Here is an 18,300-nt window from a genome sequence, read left to right as displayed (position 1 = left end):
CTGTAAAGGACTAAAAATTTATTCCTATATCCATATTTCTTTAGTTTCAAATGTTTGTGAATTTATGTTTTTGTAATGGTAATGGTATACAATCACACGATGTTATTGTATAATGTTATATGTCAAAGTTAATACAAGAGTTCATAGTTCTAACAAAACTTATAAAATCATTTCCAACAGGAACACCAAATTAAAGAAAGAACAAATTAAATTCTAACAAACCTAAAAAGTAAATTGGCAACATTTTGCTCTATTAGTTGACAACCGACTGAATTTGACATTGGCATCTACGCTGTGTTTTTTGAGATTTGCTACAGAAAAATAGCCCTTATTACATGGTAGTAAAGACCGGTTCTTTTTCAGGTGTTTATTAGATAATAAAGAATCAAGATTCGAGATAGAGGTTGTTTAGAAGAATAAATAAATTCCAAACCCACGTTACACTGAATTATATTAGTGCTGAAAGCGGATACCATCCTCTTCTGTGACTAATATTATCCAGGTGTTAAGTTATTTAAAAAAATGGACGACTTGGAAAACGAAAATGATCAAAAGCGAACGAAGGTAGGATTTTTTTTTCTAGAAAATTTCTTCAAGTTTTAATTCAATCGATAAATAACTCTAAATAAACTTTTTTAATAACTACAACCTTTAATTTTCGTTCTTATGATATGATGCAATATGGTATGAAATTGATGAGTCAAAAATTACTAATAATATGAAGAGAAAAAAAAAGTTTTTTTTTGGGGCTTGTTTACATTTGGTTCTATAGTTTATGCTCTCTTTAGCTAATAATACAACAATGATTAATGATAATCACATTTTAATTAATCTAATTACTAAATAAGTATAAATCCAACATTATATTACTAAGTATTTAGTTTAGCATTTTGTAACTCTTAATTTGTAAATTACCCTAAATACCTAGTTTAAATAGTATGGTCATAATTTGCACAGATGTTGACTCTTGTCAAAGTTTTACTACAAAAACTGAGTCCATATTATTACAGCATTTACATTTACCCCATTTCAGACAAAAAAAAACCAAACAATAATGTTTTTTTTTGTAACTTTATGGTCTACTTCACCACTGCCAAATAAGTTTTTTATGAGCTCAACAGAAGTTTGTTTTATTATCCTCAAATTGAGACATTATTTTATGCAAACAATACATTAAATTATTCTTGAATTAAGCTTACAGAAAGTTAGCCTCCACTCTCCTGGAATAATTACTGATTATAAAACTAGCCATTTTTTTTTAATATTTTTATCAGCAGTAGATGATAATTTAATCAGAGAAGGTAAGACAATTTGTAAATACACGAACTTTGATTAAATTCCATCTCAATCATACCCCTTTTAGTTGTAACTGTAGAACATATTATGGGCTAGCTTCTGCCAGCGGCATCACCCATGTTCCCATGGGATAAAAGTATCCTACCACCCAAGTCAGCTCATACCCTGTCTGTATACTAAATTTCATTAAAATCTATTCAGTAGTTTCAGTGTGATTGATGGATAAATATCCAAACAAACAAACTGACACATTTATAATCTTTATAGGATAGTGCCAATTGGACTAATTTAAATTTATAAAATACACTCAGACTCATGGTTTTGGATAGAACTTATGAGCTTTTTCTAAACTTAAATGAATAAAGCAATTACAGAAATGTATAAATATGTTTTTTATTTCTTTTTCAATTAAATTTTATTCATTTAACACACCAGTTACATTACATTCAGACATGGAATTAATGAATGTTAACATAAATACAAATGCAAATGAGTTAACTGTGGGTCCCAAACTGTATCTTGGTGGCCCAATATTTAATGCTTAGGCTGGAGGCTGGCAAAATAAAGCTAAAAAGATCAATGCTGAAATTAAAGTAGAGATGTAAAACTATATTTTTATAAGGAGTTTTGATTCAAAAACATGTTTTGATGTCTGCCTGATAAACTTTGATCTTATAAGATCTTATATGTAGGAACTGAAGAGCATTTTAGTCGTCATAATTTTAATATGGCTGTTTCTCTAGCCAAAAATACATGTTTGTGTAAAAAGAAATGCTGTTTATTATTGTGAGTTAAATCTATTAACATTACCTATGATGTTGTGATGGCCCGGAGGTTTAAGACGCCCGCTTCTCATGCATAAGGGCGCGGGTCCGACACCTACCAATGTGTAACGAGGTGATCCGACAGAGAACTAAAGTTACCGACATAGCTTAAAGGATTAGCAAGCTGAAATGGCAGTGGGCCAGTCACATTTGTCGAAGAACCGATGACTGTTGGGGTAAACGTGTTCTAGAGTGGAGACCGCGTCTAGGCAAGCGTAGTGTAGGGCGCCCTCCAGCTAGGTGGAGTGACGATATCCGCAAGGTGGCTGGTAGTGGTTGGATGCGTAGAGCTGAAGATCGAGCTCAGTGGCGTGCCATTGGAGAGGCCTATGTCCAGCAGTGGACGAGAACAGGCTGATGATGATGATGATGGACACCATAGACAAAAATAATTTTCTCTTACCAATTGCATTTTTCTAGTTTATCTAAAAATTTTATTATTATTTTCAGAGTCGCAGTCCCTCCCCGGGAATCAAATCGACAGCGGTGGTGAAGTACACCGCGTTCCAGAGCCCTGTGGGCTACGCTCGGTTACAATGTAACACGGATCTGAACATGCCTCCCTCCAATTGGGGGGCGGCCATTGACTCATATGGACTAAAGCAGATATTGACCAGGGGCACTGGGCTATCCAGGTAATTCATTTTATTTAGTGTTTTTTGTACCAATGATCATAATGTGATGAACAAATTTTATAATAGATTTTTGGCGACCTATATTATCAAAAAAACTGATTGTAAAGTTATCTTCTAGAAGCAATTATGAATGTAGATCACACAAGAACATTATCAAGTTGATTTCGGAATGTTCTTTATAAAGTGGAAATAGGAGTTCCTGCGCACGAAGCAGCCGCCGCGCCGCCGCGCTTGTTTCCTCTGTTTGGTTCAATCCATTACGGGACCGTGGTCACGTTCGTACGCGACCAGTAATGGAATCGGAACAAGTGCTATTATACGGCGCGGGCGGCGTATACCTATACGGTGCAATTAGGTATAGGGCGCGGAGGCGACATTGTGTACAGGAACCCTTCTTATTCTTATTTTGTTTTTGCAGATTCCGTGCCCTCATATGTCTTTTTGCAGATTCTGTGCCCTCATAGGTATTTTTGCAGATTCTGTGCCCTCATAGGTATTTTTGCAGATTCTGTGCCCTCATAGGTCTTTTTGCAGATTCTGTGCCCTCATAGATATTTTTGAAGATTCTGTGCCCTCATAGGTCTTTTTGCAGATTCTGTGCCCTCATAAGTCTTTTTGCAGATTCTGTGCCCTCATAGGTCTTTTTGCAGATACTGTGCCCTCATAGGTATTTTTGCAGATTCTGTGCCCTCATAGGTCTTTTTGCAGATTCTGTGCCCTCATAGATATTTTTGAAGATTCTGTGCCCTCATAGGTCTTTTTGCAGATTCTGTGCCCTCATAGGTCTTTTTGCAGATTCTGTGCCCTCATAGGTATTTTTGCAGATTCTGTGCCCTCATAGGTCTTTTTGCAGATACTGTGCCCTCATAGGTATTTTTGCAGATTCTGTGCCCTCATAGGTCTTTTTGCAGATTCTGTGCCCTCATAGGTATTTTTGCAGATTCTGTGCCCTCATAGGTATTTTTGCAGATTCTGTGCCCTCATAGGTCTTTTTGCAGATTCTGTGCCCTCATAGGTATTTTTGCAGATTCTGTGCCCTCATAGGTCTTTTTGCAGATTCTGTGCCCTCATAGGTATTTTTGCAGATTCTGTGCCCTCATAGGTATTTTTGCAGATTCTGTGCCCTCATAGGTATTTTTGCAGATTCTGTGCCCTCATAGGTCTTTTTGCAGATTCTGTGCCCTCATAGGTATTTTTGCAGATTCTGTGCCCTCATAGGTATTTTTGCAGATTCTGTGCCCTCATAGGTATTTTTGCAGATTCTGTGCCCTCATAGGTATTTTTGCAGATTCTGTGCCCTCATAGGTCTTTTTGCAGATTCTGTGCCCTCATAGGTCTTTTTGCAGATTCTGTGCCCTCATAGGTATTTTTGCAGATTCTGTGCCCTCATAGGTCTTTTTGCAGATTCTGTGCCCTCATAGGTCTTTTTGCAGATTCTGTGCCCTCATAGGTATTTTTGCAGATTCTGTGCGTGAGACATTCTTTTATCATTTCCCTTACCCTTTCTTTCTATATTACATTTCACAATTCCCGAAGGTGTATGAAGATAATTACGAGGATCATGATATCATTTTCTTGGCAGACATTATCAATCTCTTGACAATTATAACAAAAACTATCTCGTGGTCCATAGCTTCAGGATGGCGCACATGTTCCCCGACTGTGTGGGGGAAGTAGACGTGATATCCGGCGCGGAGTGCATCAAGAAACTACTCAAGTTGCCCTACCAACCTAATGGAACAGTGAGTATCGGTTTAAACTCCTAAAATAACTCCTCTACTACTCTTATTAGGGGCTATTCATAAATTACGTCACACGAATTTCATGATTTTTTTAACCCACTCCCCCGTCCTTGTCACAATTGGTCACATTTGTGAGACCACCCTCTCCCCCTTTTGAGTTTTTCGATAATAGTTCCTGTTTTAATAGATTATAATAATGGAAATGTGACGTCAAGAAAATTTAAGATCCCTCCCTCCCTTGTCACATAAAATCACATTTCGTTGATCCCCTCCTTCCCCCTTAACGTGTGACGTAATTAATGGATGGCCCCTTATGATGATTATTTTTAATTGTGAAAAAGCGGAACTTATATCTTTTCTGTATTTAGATCTAAAATGTAATGGCAACGTCGATTGCTTACCATCAGGACATCACTATTCTACTATACTATTCTAAGTCAAAGTAAAATCATTTGTTTCAATTATACATTAGGAAGGCATATTTGAGGTAAGCGACCACAGGCCCGCATCGCACGCATCGGTTGGATCGTATGAAACGGATTAGTTTTCAGACTGCGTCTACTGTGTCAGCAGCGTTCGGATTGCCGACGCGAATATTAGCAATCGGTAACGCAGTTGTATGAGTTTCTACACTAGACAAACTAAAATCCGTTGTGTGCGATGCGTCCGATGCGGACGATACGGGCCTGTGGACGCTTACTTCCAAACGTTAAAATAAAAAAGTCAAGAGAAGCTACTTGCTCATTCCAAAGTGTAGATTCCTATCGAGAAGACTGCACGGTTGGCGCAGTGGCTAGGCAACTAGCTGCTACGTAACGTGTAGCGGGTTCGATTCCCGCACGGAGCAACTCTTTGTGTAATGCACAAATTGTTGTTTCGGGTCTGGGTGTCATGTGTATGTGAACTTGTATGTTTGTAAACGCACCCACGACACAGGAGAAAATCCTAATGCGGGGCAACGTTTTGTTAAAAAAAAAAGAAGAAGAACGAGCAAGAAACTCCACTCCACTCCACTCCATATGTATTTACCCGACTGCGCCAGAAGGAGGGTTATGTTTTTCGAGAGTATGTATTTAAATTAAAATAATTATGTGAATGATGGTTGTAGGTAAGCATGATGGTGCACCGCGTGGAGAATACTCTACTGTTGGACGATTTCGACGTGTACGATTACCTGATGAAGTCCGAGTGGTCCTGGCTGAAGGATTTCTTCTACGAGAACATTTTGAAGACAATGTCTGAGCAGGTATGTTAATTTGACAACTATTTTAATTGGAATAAGGTTTAAAATTGCTGACTGCGAATTGTTAGATTTAATATTCTGTGCTATTAAATTTATTAAAAGAAATATTATATTATTTTAATTTTGGAAGTTTTTAGCAGCTTATTATTAAGAGCTCCGAGGTTGTTCGAAACTAGTCGGGCATTCTCGAAAATATGTGAAAAGTAACTTATAAAGTTTATTTTAATTTATTATTTCGTACGATAGATATTATACTAACATCCGTCTTTAGTTCAAATGACACTGTATAAGATATCACAAACATGGTGTGAATAATTTAGACAGTAATAAATAGGTACAGAAAACAGTGAAAATAAAATAAAAAAATTTGTTAATTGTCGATATTATTGAAATACCTACCTCTAGGTATACTTTTGTTAATATCCTATCCTATCAATATATTATATATATTATATCCTTCACAAAAAAAAAGATTTTTATTTATTATTTCTTGTAGCGTGTCGCTCGAGAAAATCGCGCGCGTTGTTGCATTAGTTGTCGCAGCGACAAGGTCGTGTGCTCTCTCGCCTCACACAAGGTGGGAGAAGCCATTGGACGATATTTTGACTGCACGGTTGGTGCGGTGGCTGGGCAACTGGCTGCCCCGCAACGGGTAGCGGGTTCGATTCCCGCACGGAGCAACTCTTTGTGTGATCCACAAAATTAAATTGTTGTTTCGGGTCTGGGTGTCATGTATATGTGAACTTGTATGTTTGTAAACGCACCCACGACACAGGAGAAAATCCTATACATATAATAGATGAAAAAAAAAATCTTCCCTCTTAAAAAAAAAGTATGAATATGTCTGGTACAGGAGCGTATGTCGCTGCGCCTGTCGCCGCCGTCGTCGGCGCTGCAGCTGACGCACAAGTTCCTGTCGCACAGCGTGGCGCAGCGCCCCAACGGGCCCGCGACACAACCGCTCCCGCACATCGCGGCCTCCGTCTGTCTCGCTGACAAACGTAATGCATATTACATACTTATTATTATAGAAGAAGTAGTCTTCTTCTTACTTCAGCTTAATATCTATGAATAAAAAAAAAAATGTTCCTTCAATGTTACATTTGCAGTGAATTCAAGTATACTATGTACAGAATTTATGCTAATGCACATACTTAACTAAAAGGTTCATTTTCAGATTTCAATCTACTTTTGTCATTTTCTCGTAAATTTCTTGTGATATAAATATGGTGGATATATACTAAATGTAAAAATTTCATAGCCTGGTTTAGAAGTATCATTACTTCGACCATTAAAATTGAAAAAAATCACAACAATAACATTTCCCCACAGGCCCATTCCTCCCAGAACCAGAGACGCGTGCGGAGGAACCTCCGAACGAGCATTTATACAACCGCAACGTGCTCTGGACCTTCGAGGACATACACATGCTCATAGGGAGCGACCTGCCCATCTTCGGAGACAAGGACCGGCCCTGCGTCAGTCTCCGGCTCAGGGACACGCGGGAGCCCATAAACGTTCTCACAGGCATCGACTACTGGCTCGACAACCTCATGTGCAACGTCCCTGAAGTCCTCATGTGCTACCATCTCGATGGAATCGTCCAGAAATATGAACCCATGAAGACCGAAGACCTACCCAACATGGAACATTCAAAATTCTCACCCAAAGTCATTAGAAACGTTGCCCAGAATATCCTATCTTTCTTAAAGTCCAATGCAACTAAAGCTGGGCATACTTATTGGTTGTTCAAAGGCCCTCATGATGACGTGGTGAAGCTATACGACCTGACGTCTCTATGTCCTGATAGCTTGGACAATCCGTTCACTACTCCGGTCGCCATGTTACTCTACCGCGTGGCTAGAAACATGCGTATGACGAACAGGTCTAAACATGTCCGTCAGTTGCTGGAACACGTCATAGAGCTGCTGAAAGAAGAGAGGTATCCTCAAATTATAGCGTCCTCCCACTATATGCTCGCTGATTTGTACGTACCTGCTACTACGAATCCTGCTAATCCAGATTTTAAAGGTAAATATAAGCATTTCATTGGGTTTGATTCAGTTGCAAATTATGAATTGTTCTGATTTTTCTAACTCATTCGTTGATTTAGGTACTAGTAGTGTTATTATTTTCTAAAATTTTTAGATGACAACGTAGACTCAGATTGTGAAGATCCAGATTTATATCCCCCCCAAGCTGAAGACGTTAGCTCAGAACACGCAGAAGACGCCGTCGAAGTGCCAGAAAAGGCAGAGGGATCCGAAAAGGCGGAGGGATCTGAAAAGGCAGAGGGATCCGAAAAGGCAGAGGGATCCGAAAAAGCGGAAGGATCGGAAAAGGGGGACGGATCTGAGAAGGGGGACGGATCTGAAAACGTAGAAGGATCTGAAAAGGGAGAGGGATCCGAAAATGTAGAGGGATCTGAAAAGGGGGAGGTATCTGACGCCGAAGGAGAATCGGCTCTTGCCCTCCAGATCCGAGGCTTGGCTCTCAGAGATATAGGGGACAAGGTCCGGAATACCGTTGAAGTAAGTACACTCTAAAATATTATGTATTGTGTATTTAATAAGTGTCCTTTTTGTGGATACGATTCATTTTTGATCAGAACTAAAGTTGTGATAGAATTTGTACAGGCATCAAAAGTTGAAAATCTACAAAGTACTTTTACATATAATTATCTGTAGAGACGAGCGAGTACGAAATGTTAATATCTGTTCACGATCCGACTGAAAACTGGTAGGATTATACATTGATTTTAGTCATCAAAAGCTTTTTTTTTTATAATCGATCGGAAATTCACTAATTATTCACTATATTATGGTCTGTATAAGTATACCTCCCCCCTGTACTGTAGGAGTGCAAGCAGTCGTCGTCAGTAGGGAGCGGGGTGGGCACGGCGCCCCCCCACCATATTGTCTGTATGAGTATACCTCCCCCCTGTACTGTAGGAGTGCAAGCAGTCGTCGTCAGTAGGGAGCGGGGTGGGCACGGCGCCCCCCACCATATTGTCTGTATAAGTATACCTCCCCCTGTACTGTAGGAGTGCAAGCAGTCGTCGTCAGTAGGGAGCGGGGTGGGCACGGCGCCCCCCACCATATTGTCTGTATGAGTATACCTCCCCCCTGTACTGTAGGAGTGCAAGCAGTCGTCGTCAGTAGGGAGCGGGGTGGGCACGGCGCCCCCCACCATATTGTCTGTATGAGTATACCTCCCCCTGTACTGTAGGAGTGCAAGCAGTCGTCGTCAGTAGGGAGCGGGGTGGGCACGGCGCCCCCCACCATATTGTCTGTATGAGTATACCTCCCCCTGTACTGTAGGAGTGCAAGCAGTCGTCGTCAGTAGGGAGCGGGGTGGGCACGGCGCCCCCCACCATATTGTCTGTATGAGTATACCTCCCCCCTGTACTGTAGGAGTGCAAGCAGTCGTCGTCAGTAGGGAGCGGGGTGGGCACGGCGCCCCCCACCATATTGTCTGTATGAGTATACCTCCCCCCTGTACTGTAGGAGTGCAAGCAGTCGTCGTCAGTAGGGAGCGGGGTGGGCACGGCGCCCCCCACCATATTGTCTGTATGAGTATACCTCCCCCTGTACTGTAGGAGTGCAAGCAGTCGTCGTCAGTAGGGAGCGGGGTGGGCACGGCGCCCCCACCATATTGTCTGTATGAGTATACCTCCCCCTGTACTGTAGGAGTGCAAGCAGTCGTCGTCAGTAGGGAGCGGGGTGGGCACGGCGCCCCCACCATATTGTCTGTATGAGTATACCTCCCCCCTGTACTGTAGGAGTGCAAGCAGTCGTCGTCAGTAGGGAGCGGGGTGGGCACGGCGCCCCCCCACCATATTGTCTGTATGAGTATACCTCCCCCCTGTACTGTAGGAGTGCAAGCAGTCGTCGTCAGTAGGGAGCGGGGTGGGCACGGCGCCCCCCCACCATATTGTCTGTATGAGTATACCTCCCCCCTGTACTGTAGGAGTGCAAGCAGTCGTCGTCAGTAGGGAGCGGGGTGGGCACGGCGCCCCCCACCATATTGTCTGTATGAGTATACCTCCCCCCTGTACTGTAGGAGTGCAAGCAGTCGTCGTCAGTAGGGAGCGGGGTGGGCACGGCGCCCCCCACCATATTGTCTGTATGAGTATACCTCCCCCCTGTACTGTAGGAGTGCAAGCAGTCGTCGTCAGTAGGGAGCGGGGTGGGCACGGCGCCCCCCACCATATTGTCTGTATGAGTATACCTCCCCCCTGTACTGTAGGAGTGCAAGCAGTCGTCGTCAGTAGGGAGCGGGGTGGGCACGGCGTCCCCCCACCATATTGTCTGTATAAGTATACCTCCCCCTGTACTGTAGGAGTGCAAGCAGTCGTCGTCAGTAGGGAGCGGGGTGGGCACGGCGCCCCCCCACCATATTGTCTGTATGAGTATACCTCCCCCCTGTACTGTAGGAGTGCAAGCAGTCGTCGTCAGTAGGGAGCGGGGTGGGCACGGCGCCCCCCACCATATTGTCTGTATGAGTATACCTCCCCCCTGTACTGTAGGAGTGCAAGCAGTCGTCGTCAGTAGGGAGCGGGGTGGGCACGGCGCCCCCCACCATATTGTCTGTATGAGTATACCTCCCCCCTGTACTGTAGGAGTGCAAGCAGTCGTCGTCAGTAGGGAGCGGGGTGGGCACGGCGCCCCCCACCATATTGTCTGTATGAGTATACCTCCCCCTGTACTGTAGGAGTGCAAGCAGTCGTCGTCAGTAGGGAGCGGGGTGAGCACGGCGCCCCCCACCATATTGTCTGTATGAGTATACCTCCCCTGTACTGTAGGAGTGCAAGCAGTCGTCGTCAGTAGGGAGCGGGGTGGGCACGGCGCCCCCCACCATATTGTCTGTATGAGTATACCTCCCCCCTGTACTGTAGGAGTGCAAGCAGTCGTCGTCAGTAGGGAGCGGGGTGGGCACGGCGCCCCCCACCATATTGTCTGTATGAGTATACCTCCCCCCTGTACTGTAGGAGTGCAAGCAGTCGTCGTCAGTAGGGAGCGGGGTGGGCACGGCGCCCCCCACCATATTGTCTGTATGAGTATACCTCCCCCTGTACTGTAGGAGTGCAAGCAGTCGTCGTCAGTAGGGAGCGGGGTGGGCACGGCGCCCCCACCATATTGTCTGTATGAGTATACTCCCCCCTGTACTGTAGGAGTGCAAGCAGTCGTCGTCAGTAGGGAGCGGGGTGGGCACGGCGCCCCCCCACCATATTGTCTGTATGAGTATACTCCCCCCTGTACTGTAGGAGTGCAAGCAGTCGTCGTCAGTAGGGAGCGGGGTGGGCACGGCGCCCCCCCACCATATTGTCTGTATGAGTATACTCCCCCCTGTACTGTAGGAGTGCAAGCAGTCGTCGTCAGTAGGGAGCGGGGTGGGCACGGCGCCCCCCCACCATATTGTCTGTATGAGTATACCTCCCCCCTGTACTGTAGGAGTGCAAGCAGTCGTCGTCAGTAGGGAGCGGGGTGGGCACGGCGCCCCCCCACCATATTGTCTGTATGAGTATACTCCCCCCTGTACTGTAGGAGTGCAAGCAGTCGTCGTCAGTAGGGAGCGGGGTGGGCACGGCGCCCCCCGACCGCTGCGGCCGCGCGCTGTCACACGCACTCAAGGGGCTACTGGCACTGCATCATGTCACCATACACAAGTCTAAGGTATGTAGCACTTCTCTTACATACGCGATACTTCACTACATTATAATTACTATGGTGATTTGTAGAAATAGTAACAGAATATTGAGATAATACATTTTTCTTCAATCAAATTTATTAATACAAAAATAAATATTTACAATTAAACTTATTCCTATTACCTGTTGGCTTTTCTATTTTTATAGCAAGTTTATTAAAAAAGAGCTTAGCGCAAAAAATAACCCAACATTTGTGTTTCTATGTAATAAGGAAAGAATCTGCGCACACACAAGTCATGCCCTATGCCGTTAATCACACATTGTGTTCACATCTTGACAACATTTTATTTAGGTAGAGTTCTATTCATCGATTAAAGAAAACCATTTCGAAAATCCTAACATACTTATCTCCCCCACAGGAAGAAGAACGCGAGCGTATAAAACAACAAATAATAGTAGAAGAACAACACCCCAAAATGGCGAATCCGTACGAACCAATCAAAATGAGTTACGAACCTATTTCCAAATCTAAGTCTGAGGGCAAAGAGCACACGTCTCGCAGCCGACGAAGGAAAAGAGAGAGAAAACAGAGTGAGAAGTGTGGGAACTTCTTAATCGAAACTAATTCTACTGTAGACAAGAACGCCATACAAATACTTAAAGACAAGAAAGTCTACCCGACGTGGCACGAACCTAATCGAGACGACAATTTCGCTTGGAAATTACATTTGAAAACTTTGTTGTATGAAAAGATATGCCTCGCTTACGCTATACTAGCTGAATACAGCTATGTGAACGAGCAATATGGCTTCTCCCTCAAATATATAGACATGGCAAGCAAATGCCAGAAATTGCTATCGAATATGATAATCAAGAGTAAGGTGGTTGACCCTGGTTGTCTACTGGGTCGTGTGGGAGATAACTTCTTCCAGATGTCGAAGAACTGGCATCGTATGGAGCAGTTCAAGAAGCAGTTTGGTACCGACCATGATATTGACGCCAAGATCCGTCTGGAGCTGGAAAATGATATGACTGAGGAAGTTGAACATGCTGTTAATGATGAGTTTGAGTTGGGTGAGTTTTAAAGTTGTTTAATATTTATTTTGACTAGCGTTAAACATTTTGGATGGAAATTTTAGTGGCATAGTCGATTTTAGTTAAGATTGGTCTGGAGAAAGAAAAAAAATGCGTGATTTTGTATGATCAATTATGACAAAGCTGAGTATTCATACATCCGTCTATCACTAATTCCAACCAATACGAATTTGTTTAATGCATGTGCGTTTCAAAAAGGGCCGAAAAGCGCCTTTCCTTTCATACTTATAGCAATTTGAATAAACATTTTGGTCTGTAACCTTAGTACGAGTTTGCTTTTCGTTAAAGTAATCGAAACTAGAGCACATTCGACGCTCTGATTGGCCGGTTCGAATAAACCGGCCAGTCAGAGCCGTACACGCTCTCGTCTCGAAAGTAAACTCATACAAGGGTACTGTTGTTTGTCATTTTACGATATCTGGTCACCGTTGACAATTAATTAGGTACTGATCAATGTATATTTGTGTGTACAGACATATCCCTGCCGTCAAGCGAGGTGTCCGCGATGTTGAAGTCGATGTCTGCGTACCGCCTGGCGGCGTCAGTGCCGGCGCCGCGCCGCGCCGAGCTGCTGCGCCGCCTCGCGTCCGTCGGCAACGAACTCGCCGTCAGGCATATGAATGATGGACAGCGTAAGTGTATTATTTCTTTATTTTTATATCATACCTACTACTAACTTCTGCTGCGGCTTTGCCCACTTTTCCGAGAGATAAAAAGTTTCCAAATCATCACCATTTGTATTATTAGGCCCATGTAATCGAAAGGGGAAAAATCGAGGGGGGAAATTATCCAATGACTTCTCCCGCCTTGGGCGAGGCGGGAGGAAGTGTCAGACTCTTACTGACTAAAAACCACCCCGTTCCTACTCCTGTTTTTCGAGCTGGAGCCCCGGAGTATACCCTAAATTATGTTAATTTTTAGGCATTCATACCTACTTAAATTATGTGAAATTTAGACGTAATATTTTGTTTTTCTTTATATTTTATTTATTTATTAAAAAAAAAACGTTCCCCACATTAGGATTTTCTCCTGTGTCGTGGGTGCGTTTACAAACATACAAGTTCACATACACATGACATCCAGTCCCGAAACAACAATTTGTGGATCACACAAAGAGTTGCTCCGTGCGGGAATCGATCCCGCTACACGTTGCGCGGCAACCAGTATGCCCAGCCACCGCACCAACCGTATGCAGTCAAAAAAAATCCAATATCAAGAAAAAATTTTCAAAAACTCTGTATTTTTTACGTCTGGAATATATCCTCCTAATCCTTATTCATAATTTTCATAACACAATTTTTCTCTCTACCCACAGAACTATACGCGAAATACACAGAAGAAGAGGACCCTGAGTCTCGGAAAGCGAAACTCCTGCTGAAACAGTTCGTGTCGACGTCTCGCAAGTCCCTCGAGTGCCTGGACGAGGCGACCGAGATATTCAAGCAAGTGAACGACATCCCCAACTTGGCACTGCTGTACTGCAACAAGGGCAGGTACCTCAGGTACCGCGTGCATTGTGACCAGGGAGGCTTCACGTAAGTATAAGTAACCTTACTTCTCGCATATTGTGTAATTAAGTATTATTATTGTGTAGCAAAATGAGTGAGAATATATGAGAATGAGTGTGATTGTGTTGTGACTAAGCAAGTGAGTGTGTGAGTGAGAGAGTGAGTGAGAGAGTGAGTTAGTGAGAGTGAGTGAGTGAGAGTGAGTTAGTGAGAGTGAGTGAGTGAGTGTGTGTGAGTGAGTGATTGAGTGAGTGAGTGAGTGAGAGTGAGTGAGTAACTGAGAGTGAGTGAGTGAGTGAGTGAGTGAGAGAGAGAGAGAGAGAGAGAGAGAGAGAGAGAGAGAGAGAGAGAGAGAAACAGAGAGAGAGAGAGAGAGAGAGATAGTTAACATGACTCACCTTGCGAGTTGTAATTGTTTTTGTCTATAGGCAAGAGAAACGTCGTATGTACAACGAGGCGGAGCAGCTGTACCAGGCGGCGCTGGGTCTGCTGGGCCCGCGCGAGGCCTGCGGCGCCGCCTCCGTCTGGGAGCTGGTCGCCTGGGAACTGTCCTGCCACGTCTACACGCGCGCCGTGCTCATGCAGGACTCCACCGACAGTGCTTTCGTTAGTATCATTACCGCTTACACTTATTTACTCAGTCTGTCACTCACTCACTCACTCACTCATACATTCCCGTACTCACTCACTCACTCATTCATTCCCACAGTCACTCACTCAGTCACTCATACATTCCCGTACTCACTCACTCATTCATACATACCCGTACTCACTCACTCACTCACTCACTCATTCACTCACTTACTTATACATTCCCGCACTCACTCACTCATACATTCCCGCACTCACTCACTCACTCATTCATTAACGCACTCACCCACTCACTCTCCCTCACTCACTCACTCAATCACCCTCTCATTCACTTACCCAAACAAACGGGCATTAAATACTTAAGTTTTACTTCAAGACATGTCTTTATTTGGTACAGGAAGTATCAGAAGTATCGGATGCTCTGAAGCACGCGCTGAAGCACTGCCTGCTGAGCCCGGGCCCGCGGCAGTACCTCTACCAGTTCCGAGCCGCCATGATATACCACCGACTTGGCTCGCTGTACCATTCGCAGTATCGGTGAGTTTTTTATGTTAAATGGGCCGACGTTTGGCCGCTATCTCGCCTGATGGTAAGTGATGATGCGGCCTACGGTGGAGCACGTCTGCCCATAAGCAACCTATTCACTCGGGCTTTGAAGACACCCAGGTTATACTCATCAGGAAACACAGACTCCGGCAAGGAGTTCCACTCCCTAGCAGTTCGCACAAGGAAGCTTGAAGCAAAGCGCTTCGTGCGTGTGGGTAGGATATCCACCATGAAACGGTGACGCCTCGCCGATTGTCTTGTGTTTCGATGAAGGAAAGGACTAGGAGGAATCAAGTCGTGCAATTCCCCCGCACACTCTCCGAAATGTATTTGGTAAAAAACGGAAAGGCTTGCGACCTTGCGCCTGTGTTCATGGCTTTGAAGCCGGGCCTCCACAAGCGCATCATCATTGATGAGCCTCTTGGTTACTTACTACTTAACACATTGAACGCCGTGGTGGTCACCGGTGACCGACGCCGACGTTAGCGGAGGATTTGCCTTCAACAGTTTTCTATTGGCAGTCAAAGACTTAACCCTGTTTTAATTTCCGTTTACTATGTATTGTTTACTAATTAACTCGATAGAGAAGATATGCCTCGCCTAGATAGATATGCCTCACAAACCTTAATAAGTCGCTTTCTCTGTCCCTATGTCCCTTTGTATGCTTAAATCTTTAAAACTACGTAACGGATTTTGATTCGGTTTTTTTAATAGATAGAATGATTCAAGAGGAAGGTTTATATGTATAATACATGCATAATATATCACCATTGCACCCATGCGAAGCTGGGGCGGGTCGCTAGGTAATTATATGTTGCGACTTACTCGCGTAACTATTTGATGAGGTAACTCGACTAGAAAAGTCCCTCAAGTCAATTGGGTTCTGATCCGGACTACCTAGCGGGATTACCGGGGCTCCGGCTCGACAAGCAGGAGTAGGAACGGGGTGGTTTTTAATCAGTAAGAATCTGACACTCCCTTTCGCCTTGCCCTGGCGAGAGAAGTCATAGGATGATTTTTCCCCTTCAAAAAAAAAGTCAATTGGATTGCACCAGTAAAGCTCGACGGCGACCGACTAGTGGACAATGTGTCCCAGAGTTTCAGTAGTAGCACGGAGTCTGGAATTATGTTCAGTATATGGCAATAGGCTTACATGGGAATTATAACACAAATAGTGACAAGTGGGTGTACATTGTATAGCGGCATTAGGTGCCGTAATGTGCACCTCTGACGTGTGACGTTACTTAAATGAATATGTTGTTCCAGCCTGACGTCAGAGGAAGGTCCCCGGCGCCGCACCCTGTTCGTGGCGTGCCGCAGCCACTACGAGCAGGCCAGCAACTTGTTCGCCGCGCTGGAGGACGCCAACATGTTCCTCACCGTGCAGATGGAACATGTCGCTCTGCTAGAGGGCCAGGCTGTGTGTAAGTATTCCCTCTCTACAACTTGTTCCCTCGCTGGAGGACGCCAACATGTTCCTCACCGTGCAGATGGAACATGTCGCTCTGCTAGAGGGCCAGGCTGTGTGTAAGTATTCCCTCTCTACAACTTGTTCCCTCGCTGGAGGACGCCAACATGTTCCTCACCGTGCAGATGGAACATGTCGCTCTGCTAGAGGGCCAGGCTGTGTGTAAGTATTCCCTCTCTACAACTTGTTCCCTCGCTGGAGGACGCCAACATGTTCCTCACCGTGCAGATGGAACATGTCGCTCTGCTAGAGGGCCAGGCTGTGTGTAAGTATTCCCTCTCTACAACTTGTTCCCTCGCTGGAGGACGCCAACATGTTCCTCACCGTGCAGATGGAACATGTCGCTCTGCTAGAGGGCCAGGCTGTGTGTAAGTATTCCCTCTCTACAACTTGTTCCCTCGCTGGAGGACGCCAACATGTTCCTCACCGTGCAGATGGAACATGTCGCTCTGCTAGAGGGCCAGGCTGTGTGTAAGTATTCCCTCTCTACAACTTGTTCCCTCGCTGGAGGACGCCAACATGTTCCTCACCGTGCAGATGGAACATGTCGCTCTGCTAGAGGGCCAGGCTGTGTGTAAGTATTCCCTCTCTACAACTTGTTCCCTCGCTGGAGGACGCCAACATGTTCCTCACCGTGCAGATGGAACATGTCGCTCTGCTAGAGGGCCAGGCTGTGTGTAAGTATTCCCTCTCTACAACTTGTTCCCTCGCTGGAGGACGCCAACATGTTCCTCACCGTGCAGATGGAACATGTCGCTCTGCTAGAGGGCCAGGCTGTGTGTAAGTATTCCCTCTCTATAACCAGAACATGTCACTCTATTAGAGAGGCAGGCTGCATGAATGTATCATACTCATTTACTTACTTACTCACTCACTCATTCACTCACTCATTCACGCACCTCACTCACTCACTCACTTACTCACTCACTCACTCACTCACTGACTCACACACATACACTCATTCCTGCATATTTATTTATTCACTTACTCAGTCACTCTTATTATACTTTTATATTTATATTTATACTTTACAAAATTTTACTTACTCATTCATGTTATTAAATAACTTCTCATTTCCTCTCTCGAACTGATGCCTTGTACTATTACATGGGATCTTATTTTTAGACTACGTTATTTCTCAACTCACTCCGCTCAACTAGTACTCACACTCATCTTCCTTCCAGTATCACCCAACCTGAAGCTCAAGTCTCTTCAGTCAGCCGTCCAACTCCTACGTCAGTCGCACTCTATAATGAAAGTGTTGAAAGAAAAGGACCCAGAGGAGAAGGAGAAAATAGAAGAAACAGATGAGAAAAACTTGAAAGGGGAATTTAGTCTCCTGTGTCTCTACGAGTCAAGATTGCATTTTATACTTAAGAGTATTATACAGTACTGTCTATCCAAATCTAATAAGGATTATGAGAAAATGAGAGATACGTATAAGAAATTGTACTCAGTAAGTCTTAGAATAAAGAAGAATGAAGATATAAGACTGTTTGCTGCCAGCATTTGTGACGTGTTAGCCAATATGGATGAAATAAGTAAAGCATTTTAGCTGTAGTCAAACAAAGTCTTTGAAATAAAAGTGTTAAACCGAAATGAATCTTGTGGTGCCAGCTTTATGGTTGTATTTCATTTGTAATGTGTTTTAGATCGGTTTTTTTGCTTGCTTTGAATATAATTTTATTATGAATTTCGTGAT

At 44.1% G+C, this 18,300-nt stretch overlaps 1 protein-coding gene and 1 long non-coding RNA gene across 2 annotated transcripts; one reads left to right on the top strand and one right to left on the bottom strand.

The window, feature by feature from the left end:
* Window positions 1–307: 307 nt before the first annotated feature.
* On the top strand, window positions 308–18,197 carry LOC118270319 (erythroid differentiation-related factor 1). Its single transcript, XM_035585855.2, has 15 exons — window positions 308–564; window positions 2,571–2,755; window positions 4,389–4,497; window positions 5,606–5,743; window positions 6,594–6,741; window positions 7,073–7,771; window positions 7,889–8,271; window positions 11,287–11,415; window positions 11,810–12,464; window positions 12,959–13,117; window positions 13,801–14,020; window positions 14,422–14,599; window positions 14,982–15,121; window positions 16,397–16,554; window positions 17,783–18,197. The coding sequence occupies exons 1-15, from the start codon at window positions 523–525 to the stop codon at window positions 18,151–18,153; spliced, it is 3,714 nt and encodes a 1,237-aa protein (XP_035441748.2). The 5' UTR covers window positions 308–522; the 3' UTR covers window positions 18,154–18,197.
* On the bottom strand, window positions 8,560–11,000 carry LOC126911314 (uncharacterized). Its single transcript, XR_007705833.1, has 3 exons — window positions 10,897–11,000; window positions 9,504–9,691; window positions 8,560–8,673 (listed from the first exon to the last, which is right to left on the bottom strand). It is a non-coding gene; the product is annotated as an uncharacterized LOC126911314 (long non-coding RNA).
* Window positions 18,198–18,300: the final 103 nt, after the last annotated feature.

The sequence above is a fragment of the Spodoptera frugiperda genome, chromosome 13, assembly GCF_023101765.2.
Source record: "Spodoptera frugiperda isolate SF20-4 chromosome 13, AGI-APGP_CSIRO_Sfru_2.0, whole genome shotgun sequence".
NCBI lineage: Eukaryota > Metazoa > Arthropoda > Insecta > Lepidoptera > Noctuidae > Spodoptera > Spodoptera frugiperda.
This window is presented reverse-complemented; position numbering and strand designations above follow the sequence as displayed.

What these genes read in the sequence shown, in the direction of transcription:
- LOC118270319 (XM_035585855.2), top strand. Translation starts at nt 523, where the DNA reads ATGGACGACTTGGAAAACGAAAATGATCAAAAGCGAACGAAG. An exon ending in CGTCTGTCTCGCTGACAAAC is followed by an intron (nt 6,742 to 7,072) that starts GTAATGCATATT and finishes ATTTCCCCACAG; the next exon opens with GCCCATTCCTCCCAGAACCA. An exon ending in ACTCCACCGACAGTGCTTTC is followed by an intron (nt 14,600 to 14,981) that starts GTTAGTATCATT and finishes TATTTGGTACAG; the next exon opens with GAAGTATCAGAAGTATCGGA.